Below are 18101 nucleotides of genomic sequence, written 5' to 3' on the forward strand. Positions count from 1 at the left end.
GAAATGTTCTGAAGATGTCAATTAATTCCATCTGATCTAGTGAGTCATTTAGGATTGATGTTTCTTTGCTGATTTTTTGTTTAGAGGATTTGTCCAATGGTGATAGTGGGGTGTTAAAGTCCCCTACTATGATTGTATTGCCTTCAATCTCTCCCTTGATCTCCTCCAGAAGTTTTCTTATGTATTTGGTTGCTCCTATATTGGGTGCATATATGTTTACCAGAGTTATTTCTTCTTGTTGGCTTGCTCCCTTTAGTATTATGAAGTGGCCTTCCTTAACTCTTTTCATGTCCTTCACTTTGAGATCTAATTTGTCAGATATAAGTATTGCTACCCCAGCCTTTTTTTCATTTCCATTCGCCTGAAAAAACTTTTTCCATTCCTTCAGCATCAGTCTGTGTGTATCTTTTTTTCTGAGGTTGGTTTCCTGTAGACAGCAGATATATGGGTCATGTTTTCTTATCCACTCAGTTACCCTATGTCTTTTGATTGGGGCATTTAAACCATTTACATTTAAAGTTATTATTGATAGGTACTTGTTTGTTGCCATTTTTATTCTTTACCCCTGTGTTCCTTCTTTGTTTCCTATTTTTTTCTTTTTACAGCAGACCCTTTAACATTTCTTTTTTTTTTAAAAAAACATATTTTATTGATTTTTTACAGAGAGGAAGGGAGAGGGATAGAGAGTTAGAAACATCAATGAGCGAGAAACATCGATCAGCTGCCCCCTTCATGCCCCCTACTGGGGATGTGCCCGCAGCCAAGGTACATGCCCTTGACCAGAATCGAACCTGGGACCCTTCAGTCTGCAGGCTGATGCTCTATCCACTGAGCCAAACCGGTTAGGGCCCTTTAGCATTTCTTGCATTGCTGGTTTGGTGGTAATAAACTCCTGTAGTCCTTTTTTGTCTGTGAAGCTCTTGATTTCACCCTCAATTTTGATTGATAGCCTTGCTGGGTACAGTATTCTTGGATTCAGACCCTTCCTTTGCATGACTTTGTATATTTCATTCCATTCCCTTCTTGCCTGATGTGTTTCTGTTGAAAAATCCATCGCTAGTCTGATGGGGATCCTTTGTAAGTAACTTTCTCTCTCTCTCTGGCCGCTTTTAAGATTCTTGCTTTGTCGTTGGTGTTTGCCAATTCAATTATAATGTGCCTTGGCATCGGTCTTTTGGGGCTCATTTTGTTTGGGACTCTGAGCTTCTTGGATTTGTGTGAGTTTTTTCTTCCCTATATCAGGGAAGTTTTCTGTCATTATTTTTTCAAACAGGTTTTCTATTCCTTGCTCATTTTCCTCTCCTTCTGGCACCCCTATTATGGGGATGTTGTTTTGTTTCCTGTTGTCCAAAGTTCTCTTAGGCTCTCCTCCTGCTTTTTAATTTTTTTTTTCTAGAAGTTGCTCTGCTTGGGTATTTTTTCCTACCTTGTATTCTAGCTCACTGATGCGGTCCTCTGCTTCTTCTAGTCTACTGTTGATGCTTTCTATTGAGTTCTTTATAGCAGTGATGTCATTTTTCATTTCTTCTTGGTTCTTCTTCATTTCCTCTTGGTTCTTCCACATATTGTTGAATTTGTCTTCCATTCTTTTCATCTGCCTTATGACCATTTCTCTGAATTCTGTCTCTCACAGGTTGCTTGCCTCCACTGCCTCCATTCGTTTACTTCCTTTTCTGGTGATGCCTGTTTTTCTTTCATGTGTGGGATGTTTCTTTGTCTCCCCATGATCTCTCTTCTCCTGGTATTTTGTTATGTAGTTCTCTCTCTGCTGTGTTGATTTAAAGGCACAAAATACAACACAACAAGGCACAATGCATAAGGCACTGAACACAAATGTATTCATGATACTAATAACCCCAAATAAAGGTGACCACCAGAGCAAAGAGAATTAGAGGATAAAGAAGAAAGAAGAGAAAAAGAAAAAAGATAAAAAGAAAGAAAAAAGGAGTGTAAAAATGAAGTTGGGAAAAGGAAAAAAAAGTAAGAGAGAAAAGAAAGAGAATGAAATAGAAGAGGAGAAGAAACTATTTATATGGGGAGAAAACTCCAATAGAACAGCCACTAATCCCAACAAATTCCAGCAACAGATCCGTGGATATGAATGCAAACTACAAACAACAAGTAATATCAAGCGAGGCGAGGGAAAACAGAAGCAAAAAAATAACTGGGGAAAAAACCAACAAAAAGAAAAAGAAAAAGAAAAACAATCTCACAAACAAGCATAAAAAAACCCAATATACTCAACAATCAAGCAAACAACAACAAAACAACAGAGAGAAAAAAAAAAAAACTTTGGATAGTGAAGAAAGAGAAGAGAGAGGTATATATGGATTTAGAGCAGGAGATTGGAAATTAGATATATAAGTAGGGTGAAATTTTACCAGGGGGCAAAAATAACAAATAGGGAAAACCTAAAGCAGGAATAGGGTAAGAGAAACAGGACAACAAAAGGGTAAAAGTGAGGAAGAGAGTTTTGGCATAAAGGTAAAGTTGAGGTAGAGTAAAAGGATGCTAAAGGAAAGATGAAAATAGACTGTAGAACACTAATCCCAAAATATTCACCTTAACAAGACATGACCCAAAGGGAACAAAGCATGAATGTATTCACAGCACTGATAACCCCAATATAAGCAGCCACCTGAGAAAAGATAATTAGAGGAGAGAAAAGAGAGCACAAATGATATCTAAGAGAGAGAAAAAAAGAAAGGAGAGAAAAGAAAAAGGAGAATATATATTTATGGAGAAAATACCACAGAGCCAATAGATAAACCAAACAAATACAAACACCAAACACTCAGTAAAGAGGGTGGGGGCAGAATCTGTAGAGGCTGAGCTGATATACAGGAAATAAGGTTAAGAATTGGATAGCCAAAACCGGTTTGGCTCAGTGGATAGAGCATCGGCCTGCAGACTGAAAGGTCCCAGGTTCGATTCCGGTCAAGGGCATGTACCTGGGTTGCAGGCACATCCCCAGTGGGGGATGTGCAGGAGGTGGCTGATCGATGTTTCTCTCTCATCAATGTTTCTGACTTTCTATCTCTCTCCCTTCCTCTCTGTAAAAAATCAATAAAATATATTTAAAAAAAAAGAATTGGATAAATATGGGGGGGATCTCAATTCAGTATAGAGGAGTAGAAAAGGGATGAGTGGATAAGAAGAGAAAGAAGGGGATCAAAATAATATATTTACAAAAAATTGATTTAAAAAATGGTATAAAAATAGAAAGTAGCAAGTAAAAATAAAATAAAATTGAATGATGAAAAAATAATGTGAAAAGTAGAAAATAAAGCAACAAACAAAAAAGGAAAACAAAGAAAAAAGCAAAAAAAGAGCAACAAAAAAAGGAAAACAAAGAAAAAAGCAAAAAAAGCTAACAAAATAATAATATAAAAATAAAAATGGGAAATTGAAATGTCAATCCTTTGGCTGACTTAAGGTCCCAGTTTTCTGGAATGTCTGTGATTTTTTTTTTTCTGCTTCTGGGACTGAAGGCCAGACCCTGTTAACTCCCAGGGACTAATCAGACTTGTTTAATCCTTTGTACCATTCAGGGTGGAATCGGGTGTGGCTGTATTCCTTGCCTGGGGGCTGGAGGGAGCGGTTATAACTTCAGGAGAAAATGGCTGCCCAGGTCCTGGGCTCAGGCGTGACTCAGCACTCAACTTGCTACCACCTCTCCTGGACCCCCTTCTCTCCCCAGCCACTCCCCAGATTCCACTTGTCCGCACCTTCTCCCGCTCCTCAGCACGGGTGAGTATCTGTCCGAAATGTCCTATGAACAAGGTTCAGTGAAAACAAACAAACGTCGGCCACAGAAACGGGGAAGACTGAGTCTCTGTGAGCTCCTCTCCTACCGGCACTGCATGGTCTGGTCAGCGCTTCAGGCTGCCCCCTCTGGACTCAGTCTTTTGTAATTATGGCATCCAGATCTCAAATCCCCCAGCGCCAACAGTCCCGTGGATCTCCTTTTGCCTGTCAGAGGCTGTGCCTGTTCCAAGGGATGAGGCTGGGTGCTGCACGGTTTCCCTCTGACCCTCTGGGCTCAGAGATCTGGCAAACTTTCCTGCCCAGAACCCTGGCTTTTACCTTTCCAGGGGAACTCTGTCCTTCCTGGCTGCAAACTGTCTCACCAGCTGAGTCTGCTTTGCCAATTCGGGGTGGATATTATTCGTTTCAGCTGCTCATTCTATTTGCTCTGGGACAAGCCTTGGGACGCGTCTGCCTATTCTGCTGCCATCTTGTCTCCCCTCTTAACATATTTAGGCTTGACCTTATGATGCTCCTTAGATCTTATCTGGGTGGCTAATAGGCTGAGGGAAATGTAGCAAGTGCTGCCAAAACAAGTGAAACTCACAAGAACATTGTATCTATGGTGACCACTACCTTGTTTACCTCTGGCTATAAAATAAAGGCTCAGCTTGCTGTTTGCATCTCTCTCTGTGGCCTTAGCCAGGCACAGGAAGATCCACCTAGACCCAGCTTATTCTCTTTGTCTGTCATTTCTACATCCTTCACCACCCCTCCTCAGACTCCCCAAACCCTTGGCTGAGCTGACTCAGCACATGTGGCACCCAACGTGGGGCCTGAGTTCAGGGGAACTGCAGTTGTAAGGTGAAAGGACGCTCCAGTGAAGCACAGGCCGAAACTGTTAAGTCCAATCAAAGTTGCAATATACTTTCACCTCTCTTCTGATATCTTGAAGTCTAGCAAGTACTTCTTATCAAGAACCTCCTCTCATCTGTAACGGCAAAGCACCCGCAAGAACCGCCGTGGGCTGTCTTTAATCTTTGATACTTTAATTATGTGTCTTGGTGTGGGCCTCGTTATATCTTTTTTTTTTTTTTTGATTTCTCACCTGAGAAGTTGTTTTTATTGGTTTTAGAGAGAGAGAGATGAAGGGGGGGGGGAGATAGATCAATGTGAGAGAGAAATATTGATTGGTTGCCTCCTGTGTGTGCCCTGACTGGGGATTGAACCTGCAACCTAGGTATGTGCCCTGACCAGGAATTAAATCCACAATCTTTTGGTGTAAGGAACAATGCTCCAACCATCTGAGGCACATGACCAGGCCTGGGTTCATCTTGGTTGGGACTTCCTGAATATGTGTAACTTTTTCCTTCACCAGGTTAGTTTTTAGTCATTATTTTTTCAAACAGGTTCTCTATCCCTTGCTCACCCTCTTCTCCTTCTGGTATCCCTATGATGTGGATGTTGTTATGCCTGATGTTATACCAGAAGTCTCTTAAACTTTCCTAATTTTTAATTTTTTTTCTTTCCTGAGGGTTTTTTCCTCCTTTGCTTTTCAGAGATAGTGGAAGGGAGAGAAGGAGGTGGAGAGAAAGAAATAGAGAAAGAAAGAGAGAGAAACATTGATGTGAGAGAGATACATCTACTGGTTGCCTCCCATACATGACCTGACCAGGGGCGGGAGTAAAGCTACAACCCAGGTATGTGCCCTTGACTAGGAATAGAACCTAAAACCCTTTGGTGCAGGGGCCTATGCTCTAACCACTCAGCAACACTGGCCATGGCAAACTTTCCTCATTTTAAAAAATTCTCGTTTCTTTTTGATGCTCTGCTTGGGTGCTTAGGATTATCTTGTCCTCTGAAGTGCTGATTCAATCCTCTGCTTCATCTAACCTGCTGTTGATTCCTTCTAGTGTATTTTTCATTTCAGATAGTGTATTTTTCATTCCTGATTGGTTCTTTTTTATGGTTTCTTTTTTTTCTTCTTTTTTTTCTATGTCCTTTTTAATGCTTATTATCTCTTTGTTTAAGCTCTCACTGAGATCATTCATTCATCCTCTCAGGTTCTTCTTCTTCTTTTTTTTTCATGGAGAACTAACGATTTACTTCATAGAAATACATCTACACAATTTATACATACAGCACAGAACTATAAACAAGGTGAAGCAAGCATTATTTATTTTCAGGTAGCCTGATGGATTATTACAGATTTGAGAAATCAGCACATAGAACTACTGGACAAAGCATTGCTTACAGGTGTTTTTATCTGTGTGGAGTCAAAGGTTGAACTGTTTGTCAGAAGCTATCGCTGGGAGAGCCCTCAGGTTCTTGAACATCCTTATAACCATAGTTTTAAACTCCGCACCTGGTATTTTGATGGCTTCCACTTTGTTTTATTATTTTTCTGGGGATTTCTCTTATTTTTTTATTTGGGGCATATTTCTTTGTCTCCCCATTTTGTCTCCTTTTATTGTGCTTGTCTCTGTATTAGGTAGATCTTCTATGATTCCCAAGCTTGTTATGAGGGCTTTCTGATGTAGGTGCCTTATGGGTCTCAGGGGCAGAATCTTCTAGATTACCTGAACTAGGTGCTCAAGAAATAATTCTTGTGTGGGTTATGTGCTCTCTCCTATTGTAGTTGAGTCTTAAATGCTGTTGGCACATTCATGAGTAGAGCTAATTCTCAAGCTGGCTGATTATAAGGATAGACCTCATTCACTGTGTATGAGTTGCTATTCAGGAACTGCCTCTGAAGCAGAGCTGTTTCTAGCAGGGTATGGTGTTTGCTGAAGTCCCCCTTTGGCAATGCCATTTGTGTGGGCCAAGCTATTGTGTGGTTTGAAGCCTACCAGTGGTTATGTTGGTTTGGGGCCTCCTTGGCCTGGGCTCTGGTGCGGGTCAATGTCAAATGTTGTGAATAATTGGCCTTGGGTTACCTGTCTGGAGCTACCATACTATTCACTGTTTCCTCTGTGTCTGCCAATAGTCTTTTCTGCCAGACTCGAGCTTGGTAGGGTGCTGTCACTAGTATTTGGAATGCCACGTTAATGCCCTCCCCAACTGGTGCTGTAAGAACAGAAATGCCTGACCCTGAGAGATGGAGCAGTGTGGTATGTTGACTCAGGACCAGAACCTCAGTAGCCGACTTGCCAGAGCTCTCCCAGAGCCACACCACCCAGATCCTCTTTGTATCCCTCTGCATGCTCTGAGTCACCTCCCCTCTAACAGAGCCATGGGTAAGTCTCCAAGAGTGAGCTCCTGTGGGGTGGCCCCTTAGAAGAGCACCTAGGATGCTAGTGGACTCCCTCCTCTTTCCAGCTGACAGAGTCCCTGTTCATCTTTGCTGCCAATGCTATGCAGACTCCTCTTCCTGGCCCTGCTGCTCTGGTTTGGGGTTCCTGGCATGGGGTTGAGACCCCACACTTCTTAGGAGGGACTTTTACAGCTGACATATCCTCTGGCTTCTTAGCCATGTACCTGGGTGCTGGGGCCAGCCCTCTCCATGTATCTGCCCTTCTTACCAGTCTCTATGTAGCTTCTTTTATATATTCTTGGATGTAATACTCCTATTCAATGGTCCTTCAGTTGGTCATTCCGGTTGATTGCTTTATAATTTAACTGTAAATCCGGTATGGTGCCAGGAGGAGGTGTGTGTACCTGCCACTTACTTTGCATCTGTTTTGGATCGCCCCAGATAATGGTTTCAAACCCAGTATTCTTTTTTAATTATATCATAGCAATGTTAGCATGATGAAGGCAGAAAAAAAAATTTAAGAAGGAAAATTTGAGATCCACAGTAAAGCTAGAATTAGTAGGACTTTGATTCAACAGCTTTATTTACTTATTTAATTTTTTTAAATTGAATCTCTATTGTTCAGATTATTACAGTTGTTCCTCTTTTTTCCCCCTATAGCTCCCCTCCACCCGGTTCCCCTCATACCCTGCTCCCTTACCGCCCCCCCGTTCTCATTCATAGGTGCACGATTTTTATCCAGTCTCTTCCCGCATCTCCCACACTCCTTTTCCCCCCAAGAATAGTCAGTCCACTCCCTTTCTATGCCCCTGATTCTATTATAATCACCAGTTTATTCTGCTCATCAGATTATTTATTCACTTGATTTTTAGATTCACTTGTTGATAGATGTGTATTTGTTGTTCATAATTTGTATCTTTACCTTTTTCTTCTTCTTCCTCTTCTTAAAGGATACTTTGCAGCATTTCATATAATACTGGTTTGGTGGTGATGAACTCCTTTAGCTTTTTCTTATCTGTGAAGCTCTTTATCTGACCTTCAATTCTGAATGATAGCTTTGCTGGATAAAGTAATCTTGGTTGTAGGTTCTTGGCATTCATCACTTTGAATATTTCTTGCCACTCCCTTCTGGCCTGCATAGTTTCTGTTGAGAAATCAGCTGACAGTCGTATGGGTACTCCCTTGTAGGTAACTGACTGTCTTTCTCTTGCTGCTTTTAAGATTCTTTGTCTTTTGCTCTTGGCATTTTAATTATGATGTGTCTTGGTGTGGTCCTCTTTGGATTCCTTTTGTTTGGGGTTCTCTGCACTTCCTGGACTTGTAAGTCTATTTCTTTCACCAGGTGGGGGAAGTTTTGTGTCATTATTTCTTCAAATAGGTTTTCAATATCTTGCTCTCTCTCTTCTTCTGGCACCCCTATAATTTGGATGTTGGTACGCTTGAAGCTGTCCCAGAGGCTCCTTACACTATCTTCGTTTTTTTTTTTTTTGATTACTGATCGTGTATTGAAAGCAGTAAGAGGTTCCACGACACCAGATAAACCAGTTCTGAGGTTTTCCCCAAGATAAATTTTAACAGCTCTAATTTCTTCAGTGTTTATCAAAATACAAAAGAAAAAAGTAGAGGTTGTTGTTTTTGATGTCAATCTGACCCTTGCAGGCTGAGGGAGTGAAATCACATGTGGATGGGGGCTCTGAGGAGTTAGGCTCTAAGATGACCGGTCACCTGTCTGCATTTTTACTGGTGAGATCCAGACAACCTGGAGCAAGTGAGTGTGTGTAGGGACCATGGGGATCTCCCGTTCTGGCCAGAGTGGTCCCACCAAAGCACGTAAGCTGACCCACACTGACCGAAGGGAAGGCAGGGGTCCCTCCAAGGGGCCTGAGTGGTGGCTGCAGCCCCCAGCCCACCCCCATAGGCAGTGGTGTAAGCACAGGTACAAGCACAAATGCTATGGGATGCAGATGACCCAGCGAGACAAAGCCAATCAGGGACCGTCAGTGACCATGCAGAATGTATTGTGGCTAGTTCTGCCCACTGCACGCTCCAGATGGGAGACAGACCACAGGCAGACTGGATTCAAGCCGTTACTGCAGAGCCTACACTAGGCACATTTCTCCCTTCTCTGTGTTCAAGTGTCTCCTTACCTTGTATTTATATTATAAAAAATGTACTGAGTTTGGGTTAAAAACCAACCACCAAAATGGATCTCAACACAGATTTAAAGCCCAGAGGAGGAGTGCTGAGGTGATCTCATAGCAACTCCTAGAGGCCCTGCCCTGGGTGCCCAAAATCCCTTCTCAGTACTAAACAGTGGATTGATTTTTTTTTTTACAATAAAAAAAGCTGAGTAATATTGCATAGGAGTACCAGAAACTGCCTCATTGGAAACAAGAACTATTTACATTAAATAAAAACCCGGTTGCAGGCTGCGTCTGCACATGTACAGCATGATGAAGCACACTGGGACCGACCATGGAGACAGCTTCTGGCACTCACACCACAGGGATACATCTGCCACATGAGAGGAAAGCAAGGGTGAAGGAGGGAGTGAGGGGGAAGAGAGGAGTTCGGTTCACTTCTGGTTCCGGAGCTGATTGGACAGCCAGTCCAGTCCCTCATAGAGCCCATCCCCACTGGTGGCACAGGTAGCCTGAATGTACCAGTTCCTGTGGCATAGAGAGTGGAGGCCCAGCTTGTCCGTGATCTCAGCTGCGTTCATGGCATTGGGGAGGTCCTGCTTGTTTGCGAACACGAGCAGGACAGCATCCCTGAGCTCATCCTCCGCCAGCATCCACATAAGCTCCTCTCAAGCCTCATTCACACGCTCTCGGTCATTGTTGTCAACCACAAAGATGAGACCTTGTGTGTTCTGGAAGTAGTGGCGCCACAGAGGCCAGATCTTGTCCTGGCCACCCACATCCCACACAGTGAAGCTGATGTTCTTATACTCCACAGTCTCCACGTTGAAACCTATGGTGGGGATGGTGGTCACGATCTCACCCAGCTTCAGTTTGTACAGGATGGTGGTCTTCCCCGCAGCATCCAGGCCCACCATGAGAATGCGCATTTCTTTTTTGCCAAAAAGGCCCTTGAAGAGGTTCTCAAAGATATTCCCCATGCTGTAGACTGGAGGGAGAGACACTGGCCAGAGAAACCCTCAGCAGCCGCGGTGCTGCTGCTACTCCCAGCCAGGTGTTGGTTTCGCTCCCACCTATCTTCGTATTTTTAGATTCTTTTTTCACTTTGCTTTTCCGGTTGGGTGTTTTTTGCTTCTTCGTATTTCAAATCTTTGACTTGATTCTTGCGATCCTCTGGTCTGTTGTTGGGAGTCTGTATAATATTCTTTATTTCAGTCAGTGTATGCTTAATTTCTAGTTGGTCCTTTATCACAACCTCGAGGGTCTCACTAGATTTCTTGAGGGTCTCATTAAGTTTATCGGCGGTTTCAAAAAAATTCTTGAAAAACCTTAAAAGTGTGGTTTTGAACTCTATATCCAGTAGTTTCCTTTCCTCCATTTCTGTCATTTGTGTCCTGTTTCTTTGTCTCAGCATTTTTTATGCTTTGCTGTGTCGATAGAGTGGCTTTCTGTACTAAGTGTCCTATAGGGCCCAGTGGCTCAGCCTCCCCAATTACCTGAGGTAGACACTCTTGGTGTACCACCTTGTGGGCTTTGTGTACAGTTTTGCTGTAGTTAAGCCTTGATTGTTGTAGGTATCACTGGGGGGGATTGACCTCAAGGCCAATTGGCTGTGAGAATCAGCTGTGTCTGCAGTGGGAGAACTTCTGTGCTAGAGACACCCCTCCGGGACAAGACTTGCTTCAGTGGAGCTTTGATGCTCACTGAGTCTGCCCCCTGAGTGTGTCCTTTATGGATCCGAGGAGCTGCAATCTGGATGGTCCCACTCTGACCACCGGGGACATGGCTCCTGTATCTCTAAGGAGGTGCTAATCTAGCCTCTGCCTGAGGCTACCCAGCGGAAGCCAGCTGTGAAGCAATGCAAGTTGCCTTGGGGCCTTAGGCCAGCTGCAGTTTGTTAAGTAATTTTCAGATTGCAAAGGGCCGGGCCTTTCATATGCAAAAGTCTCCGTGCATGGCTTGAGTGGGGCATGGTCCCAGGGGATCAACAGGGCAGGTGGAGCGAGCAGTTATGGCTGCTCTCAGTCCTGCCCTCAGAGGCCCCGCTCCCGGCAATTGCAATTGCTGTGAGCACCTCCGAGAGAAAGCTGCCCTCGAGTTCCGACTGATGCCAGACAGTCCTGTTTCTCCCGTATGAGTCTGGGTCCCCAGAGACTTGCCCGGAACTGGAGCTCAGAGCTTGAGACTCCCTCCCGATTGAGAAAGACAACAGTGTCCTCAGCCGCCAGCCCTCTCCGCATGCACCTCCGCACCTTTGTATTTTACTTCCGCACTGCGCCCCCTCTGAGTCTCGGTATGCTTTTCTCTTTCCTTCTAGTTGTAGAATTTCCACTCAGCCAGCCTTCCTGTGGTTCTGGGTGATGTCCTTTCCATCTTTTAGTTGTATTTTTGAAGTGGTTGTGCGAGGCAGCAATCTCTGGTGTTTACTTATGCCGCCATCTTGGTTTCTGATTCAACAGCTTTATAATCACTGTCACTGAAATTCTGGGAAGAAAGGTGGCAAAGTTTATTGTCAAACTGAAAATTTATTAATATATTCCCCTTTCTTATTCTTATAGGACATTAATATTCACCTGAGTGACATAAAGAAAAGTGTGCAGGGGGTAATTCATCGCTACACTTTTGATGAGTTTGTGGAGACTGGAAAGACAATGTCTCTTTCAGAATATAAGAAACAGAGAACAAAGGTGCTGGAGAAAGTATCTTTTTGTGCTAATTCTGCAGACATTAAAGAAAAGATTCTTATCCACATCCTGGCCTGGTTGAAAGAATGGAGTAAGTTTTCAAAAGTGGCTTGAAGGAAAACCATAAAGTTGATGAAAAAGCTAGAGAGCAGGATCTATAAGTAAATTTTGAAGGACTAGTAGACTAAAGAAGAAAGTATTAAGGAGTTGTCCTCTATTTCAGTAAGAAACTATATATATAAAAGGCTAAGCAACTGTCCGACCTCCCAACCGTCCGACTGGTCAGAAGCTATGATGCACACTGACCACCAGGGGGCATATGCTCAATGCAGGAGCTGCTGAGCTGCGCTCACTTGGCAGTGGCAGTTCTCAAGTGATGCACCCCGGAACTAGAGAGGAGGGAGCCCGATTCCTCATGACTCCTCTCCCACTCTGGATCCCCTCAGGGGATGTCAGAGAGCCAGTTTCGACCCAATCCCCCATGCCAGGCCAAGGGACCCCACCTGCTGGAGGGACCCTGCTCATTCCACAGATGCCCTTTGAGCTGCAGCACTGGGCCAGGCGCGGCTGGCCAGGGAGGGACCGTGGGAGGTTGGCCCCAGGACATGTCTGGCCAGTCTCACCCAGTCCTGCCTCACTGGCCACCACTCAGAACTGCCTGCATTAGTCCCTGCATCAGAGGGACTAATTAATTTCCTTTCAATATGCACGAATCCATGCACTGGGACACTAGTAAAGTAATAAAAATATGGCTTGCTCACTTAGTGCCAATAATTCTGGCCTCCTTGTTTTGCTTCAGGCATGCCAGTATGCTCCTACCCAGTGTCTTTATGCTTCCTATTCCCTTGCCTAGACATTTTTTACTAGGTAGACACATGGCTCATTCTCTGCTTATATCTTACTTTAAAATGAGGTGTTCTCTTTCCTCTGAAGCAGGGGCTAATGGTTTGACATGCTGTAATTGCCTGGCAGAGAGTCATCATTTTGGTCCAATGATGGGAAGTCAGCTCAGTTGGCAGGGAGTGTGGTGGTGGGGGCACCCAAATTAAAGAGAATTATTTTCTAATACTATTTAATTTGGTTTGGCTCAGTGGAAGAGCATATGCCTGCAGACTAAAATGTCCCAGGTTCGATTCTGGTCAAGGGCACATTCACGGGTTGTGGACTAGATCCCCAGTAGGGGGCCTGCAGGAGGCAGCAGATCAATAATTCTCTCTCATCTTTGATGTTTCGGTCTCTCTCCCTCTCCCTCCATCTCTGAAATCAATAAAAATATTTTTTAAAAATTAATTTTTGCTATCTCTTTCTTACAGTGACTTTTTTCTTATTCATAAAATAAATTATAATGAATTATACCTATAAAACCTTTATTTAAGTCCAGAGTTTACTCAGCAGCCTTGATCTGTATTCATATATACTAGAGGCCCGGCGCATGAAATTCATGTGCAGGTATGGTCCCTCGGCGTGGCCTGCGATTGGGGCCATCTTCCCCAGCTGCCCGCAGCCAGCCCCATCCCCCCACCCCAGGTTCCCCGTTCGCCATCGGATGATTGGTGCCTGACAGCTGGGGGAAGGGACTGAGAGGTCAGCTGTTCCCACCCGCTCACCAGCCCCACCCCCACTGCGGGTGGCCATCAGGTGATTGGAGCCTGCCTGCGGGGAAAGGGACCAAGAGGTGGTCAGTGTGCCTCATAGTGACTGGTCCAGCGGTTTTTTTGGTCGTTCTCCCGTTAGGGTCAATTTGCATATTACTCGTTTATTATATAGGTTAGAGGCCTGGTGCACAGGTGACAGCCAGCTGGCCTGCCCTGATGGGGGTCTCCGATCAGGGTGGGGTTCCCTGCTGGGGGGCCACCAGGGGTTTGCAGGCTGGCCACACCCCCAATCGGGCTGGGTTCGCTGGCCGAGTGGGCATCATAGCAACTGGTCATTCCAGCATTATGGTCACTGGCTTTTTATATGTGTAGATACTGTGTTAAACATAGTTATTTTTGGGCATTTGAACTTTGCTTTACTTTAATAGAAAATAATGCTGCTATTAAACATCTTTGAAAATGGAAAATGAAATAAAATTAGGTGTTCTCTGACCATCCCCATTCTCTATCCCATGTCCATTTCTCTTTACTCTTCTTTATTTTTGTCTATACCATTTCTTACCATCTGACATACTATATAATTAATGTTTTTATTTATTTTTTGTCTGTCTCCATTCACTATAATATAAGTACTATAAGTCAGGGAATTGGTTTTATTCAATGTTTTATCCGTAAAATCTAGAAGATAACTTGACAGAGGACACATTGATTGAATGAAAGAATGAATAAACTATAAATACAAAAAAGAGGATTTTAATTTGGTTGCAAGAAATCTCATGTAACAGGGCTTATAAAAGAGTAGATTCACTTGCCAAAGGATTTAATTGGGGCTTAGATCCCCAATATTAAAACACATGTCCACATTTTAGATACCTACTTCTCTGGAGTTTAAACCAAATAGATAACTTTTAACATAATTCTTATTTTTATGTCCAAGACTTACTGTTCAAGCCTCTATTCTTTTTTAAAAAAATATATTTTCTATTGATTTTTTTTACAAAGAGGAAGGGAGAGGGATAGTGAGTTAGAAACATGGATGAGAGAGAAACATCGATGAGCTGCCTCTTGCACACCTCCCACTGGGGAAGTGCCCCCAACCAAGGTACATGCCCTTGACCGGAATTGAACCCAGGACCTTTCAGTCTGAAGGCCGACGCTCCATCCACTGAGCCAAACTGGCTACGGATCAAGCCTCTATTCTAAGTCTCTTCCTTTTTCATTTCCTCATAAGAAAAAGGTCTCAGAATAGCAATAAGTATGAGATACCTTTATTCCAAAATACTACAACATTGAATAGTCAATATTATAAGCCCATATGGTTACAATTATTTATTTTTCTGAACAAAAGTAATTTTCTTACTCTCTTCAAGATGCCATTTTGTCTGATATGACTGAAGTTGATATTGATGAACACCACCACTGCATAGCACAAATGGAGGTTTTACCAAAAACGTTCAAAGCTATCGAGGGCAATGTCAAGAGGTTGAGTGTAATTAGTACCTCTTTGCTTGAAGACAAGAAGAAACAAGAGGAAAAAAAAGGTAAGGATGGTTTAATATATTGGAAATGGTTTTTACTTTTTCTAAAATTCAACTTTATTGAGGTATAATATAGATACCATAATATTCACCCATTTGCCCTGGCCAGGTGGCTAACTTGGAATGTCATCCCATACTTCAAAAGGTTGCCAAATTGATTCCTGGTCAGGGTACATACCTAGGTTGTGGAATCAATCCCAGGGCACATATGGGAGGCAATAAATAAATGTTTCTCTCTCACATCAATGTTCCTCTCCCTTCCTCTCACTATAAAAGCAATAAAAACATATCCTTAGGTGAGGATTCTTTTTTAATTCACCCATTTAAAGTGTACAAATCAATGACTTTTAGTAAATTTAGACTTGTGCAACCATCACCACAATCCAATTTTATTTTTTAACATATATTTTTATTGATTTCAGAGAGGAAAGGAGAGGGAAAGAGAGATAGAAACATCAATGATGAGAGAGAATCCTCATCAGCTGCCTCCTGTATGCCCCACACTGGGGACCATGCCCACAATCTGGGTATGTGCCCCAACTGAGAAATCAAACCATGAATTCTTGCTTTATAGGTAGATGCTCAACCACTGAGCCACGTCAGTTGGACCCCACAATCCAATTTTAGAACATTTTCATCATCCCAGAAAGATTCCTCATACCCATTGCAGTCAATATTAATTTCCAACACCAGCCCTAGACAATCAATAATCTGTTTTCTGTCTCAATTGCTTTTGCCTTTTCTGAATATTTCATAAAATGGAATTATATTTTATGTGGTCTTTTATGTCTGTGTTTTTTTTTTCATTTTACATAATACTTTTGAGGTTCAGTCATGTTATAGGATGTATCAGTCGTTTCTTCCTTCCTATCGCCAATTGCATACTACTGTTTGCATATACCACACTTTGTTTACCCATTCACCATTTCATGGACATTTAGATTGTTTCCAATTTTTGGCTCTTATGAATAATGCTGCTATGAACACACATACATAAGTTTTTTTGTAGACATATGTTTTCATTTCTTTTGAATAGATACGTAGGAATAAAATTGATAGGTAATTTATTTATTGTGGGTAAACTTATGTTTAACTTTTTAAGAAATTGTTAATTGATTTCCGAAGTGATAGTAGAATTTTACATTCCCATCAGCACTGTATTTAGGTTCCAGTTTCTCAACATCCTCAACAACACTTGTTAGTGTCTGTCTTTTTTATTATAACATATCTAATAGATGTAAAATAATGTCTCATTGTGATTTTAATTTGCATTTTCCTAATGACTAATTATGTTCAGCACCCTTTCATGTGCTTATTAGCCATGACCATATCTTCTCTGGTGAAGTATCTATTTAAATACTCATTTCTAGCCATAACCGGTTTGGCTCAGTGGATAGAGTGTCAGTCTGTGGACTGAAGAGTCCCAGGTTCGATTCTGGTCAAGAGCATGTACCTTGGTTGCAGGCACATACATCCCCAGTAGAGGGTATGCAGGAGGCAGCTGATTGATGTTTCTCTCTCATCGATGTTTCTAACTCTCTATCCTCCCTTCCTCTCTGTAGAAAATCAATAAAATATATTTTAAAAAATAAATACTCATTTCTATTATTGAGTTTTAAGGGTTCTTTATAGTGCTCGCTTTGGCAAGACATATACTTACTAAAATTGGAATAACACAGAGAAGATTAGCATGGCCTCTGTGCAGTATGACGTGAATATTTGTGAAGCATTCTATTTTTTAAAGAATTCTTTATATACTCTGGATAAAGTAATTTACAAATATTTTCTCCCAGTTTGTGGCTTGTATTTCCATATCCTCTTTAAATTGACTTATTTATTTTAATTTTTTTAAATCCTCAGCTGAGGATATTTTTTTTTTGAGGATATTTTTGTATTGATTTTCACAGAGAGTGGAAGAGATAGACGAAGACAGAGAGAAACATTGATGTGAGAGAAACACACCAATTGGTTGCCTCCTGCACATGTCCTGACCAGGGCCTGGGCTGGGGAGGAGCCTGCAGCCAAGATACCTGTCTTTGACCAGAATCCAATTGGGACCCTTTGGTCTGCAGCCCAACGCTCTATCCACTGAGCCAAACCCATTCGGGCTCTTTTCATTTTCTTAATGGTATCTTTGAAACCCACAAGTGTTTAATTTTTATAAAGTCCAATTAACTTATTTTTTCTTTAATAGAAGTTTTATCATAGTTTTAGTGTTGTATTATGAACTTGAAGGGAATTCCAAGATGGCTGCAGAGAAGCTGGAAGCTCCATTCATTTGCTCCCAGCCCGGGATTAGACTTGCAGCTAAACTGCAGAGCAATCAACTAGAAAAACCAGTTGAAGTATAGCTGATCTGAAACTATACTAGTAAACAGTAGCACAGAGGAAGACAGGAGACAGAAAGTGTGAACCCCCTTGTGCAGGCACAGTGGCTGGGAGGACAGAGGGATATTGTGGCAGCGGAGCCCCCTATCAATGGGAGCATGGAGTCTCAGCCCCACGCAGGGATCCCCAATCCAGAGCAACAGAGACAGGAAGGGGAGCTGGCGAAGCATCAGGTGGTGGTAATTAGTGGGAATTAGGTCCACCTGGGAGACTTGGACCACACCATCCCAGGTAAAAAGCAATCATATTCTTTCTTTTTTCTTTTTAATTAAATCTTTATTGTTCAGATTATTACAGTTGTTCCTCTTTTTTCCCCACATAGCTCCCCTCCACCTGGTTCCCACCCCACCCTCGGCCCTCAACCACGCCGCCCCCCCACTCTCCTCATCCACAGGTGCACGATATTTGTCCAGTCTCTTCCCGCATCCCCCACACCCCTTTCCCCCCAAGAATAGTCATCAACTCCCTTTCTATGCCCCTGATTCTATTATAATCACCAGTTCATTCTGTTCATCAGGTTATTTATTCACTTGATTTTTAGATTCACTTGTTGATAGATGTGTATTTGTTGTTCATAATTTGTATCTTTACCTTTTTCTTCCTCTTCCTCTTCTTAAAGGATACCTTTCAGAATTTCATATAATACTGGTTTGGTGGTGATGAACTCCTTTAGCTTTCCCTTATCTGTGAAGCTCTTTATCTGACCTTCAATTCTGAATGATAGCTTTGCTGGATAAAGTAATCTTGGTTGTAGG

The 18101-nt window shown here is 42.4% G+C and overlaps 1 protein-coding gene and 1 pseudogene across 2 annotated transcripts in view; one reads left to right on the forward strand and one right to left on the reverse strand.

Moving 5' to 3' along the window:
- Window positions 1–5094: 5094 nt before the first annotated feature.
- Window positions 5095–10154, reverse strand: LOC308512923 (ADP-ribosylation factor 1-like; annotated as a pseudogene). Its single transcript has one exon. The product of its transcript is annotated as an ADP-ribosylation factor 1-like (transcript).
- Window positions 10155–10923: 769 nt separating this feature from the next.
- The window catches only part of FAM186A (family with sequence similarity 186 member A), a gene marked incomplete at both ends in the record, with an annotated part of 51327 nt that continues 44149 nt past the window's right edge, over window positions 10924–18101 (forward strand). Inside the window, 3 exons of the mRNA XM_081083992.1 lie at window positions 10924–10932; window positions 11700–11916; window positions 14791–14961. Of these exons, the coding sequence (XP_080940118.1) occupies window positions 10924–10932; window positions 11700–11916; window positions 14791–14961 (397 nt within the window). The remainder of the gene's footprint in view (window positions 10933–11699; window positions 11917–14790; window positions 14962–18101) is intronic.

This window comes from Myotis nattereri (assembly GCF_964212035.1).
Source record: "Myotis nattereri genome assembly, chromosome: 2".
NCBI classification, from domain to species: domain Eukaryota; kingdom Metazoa; phylum Chordata; class Mammalia; order Chiroptera; family Vespertilionidae; genus Myotis; species Myotis nattereri.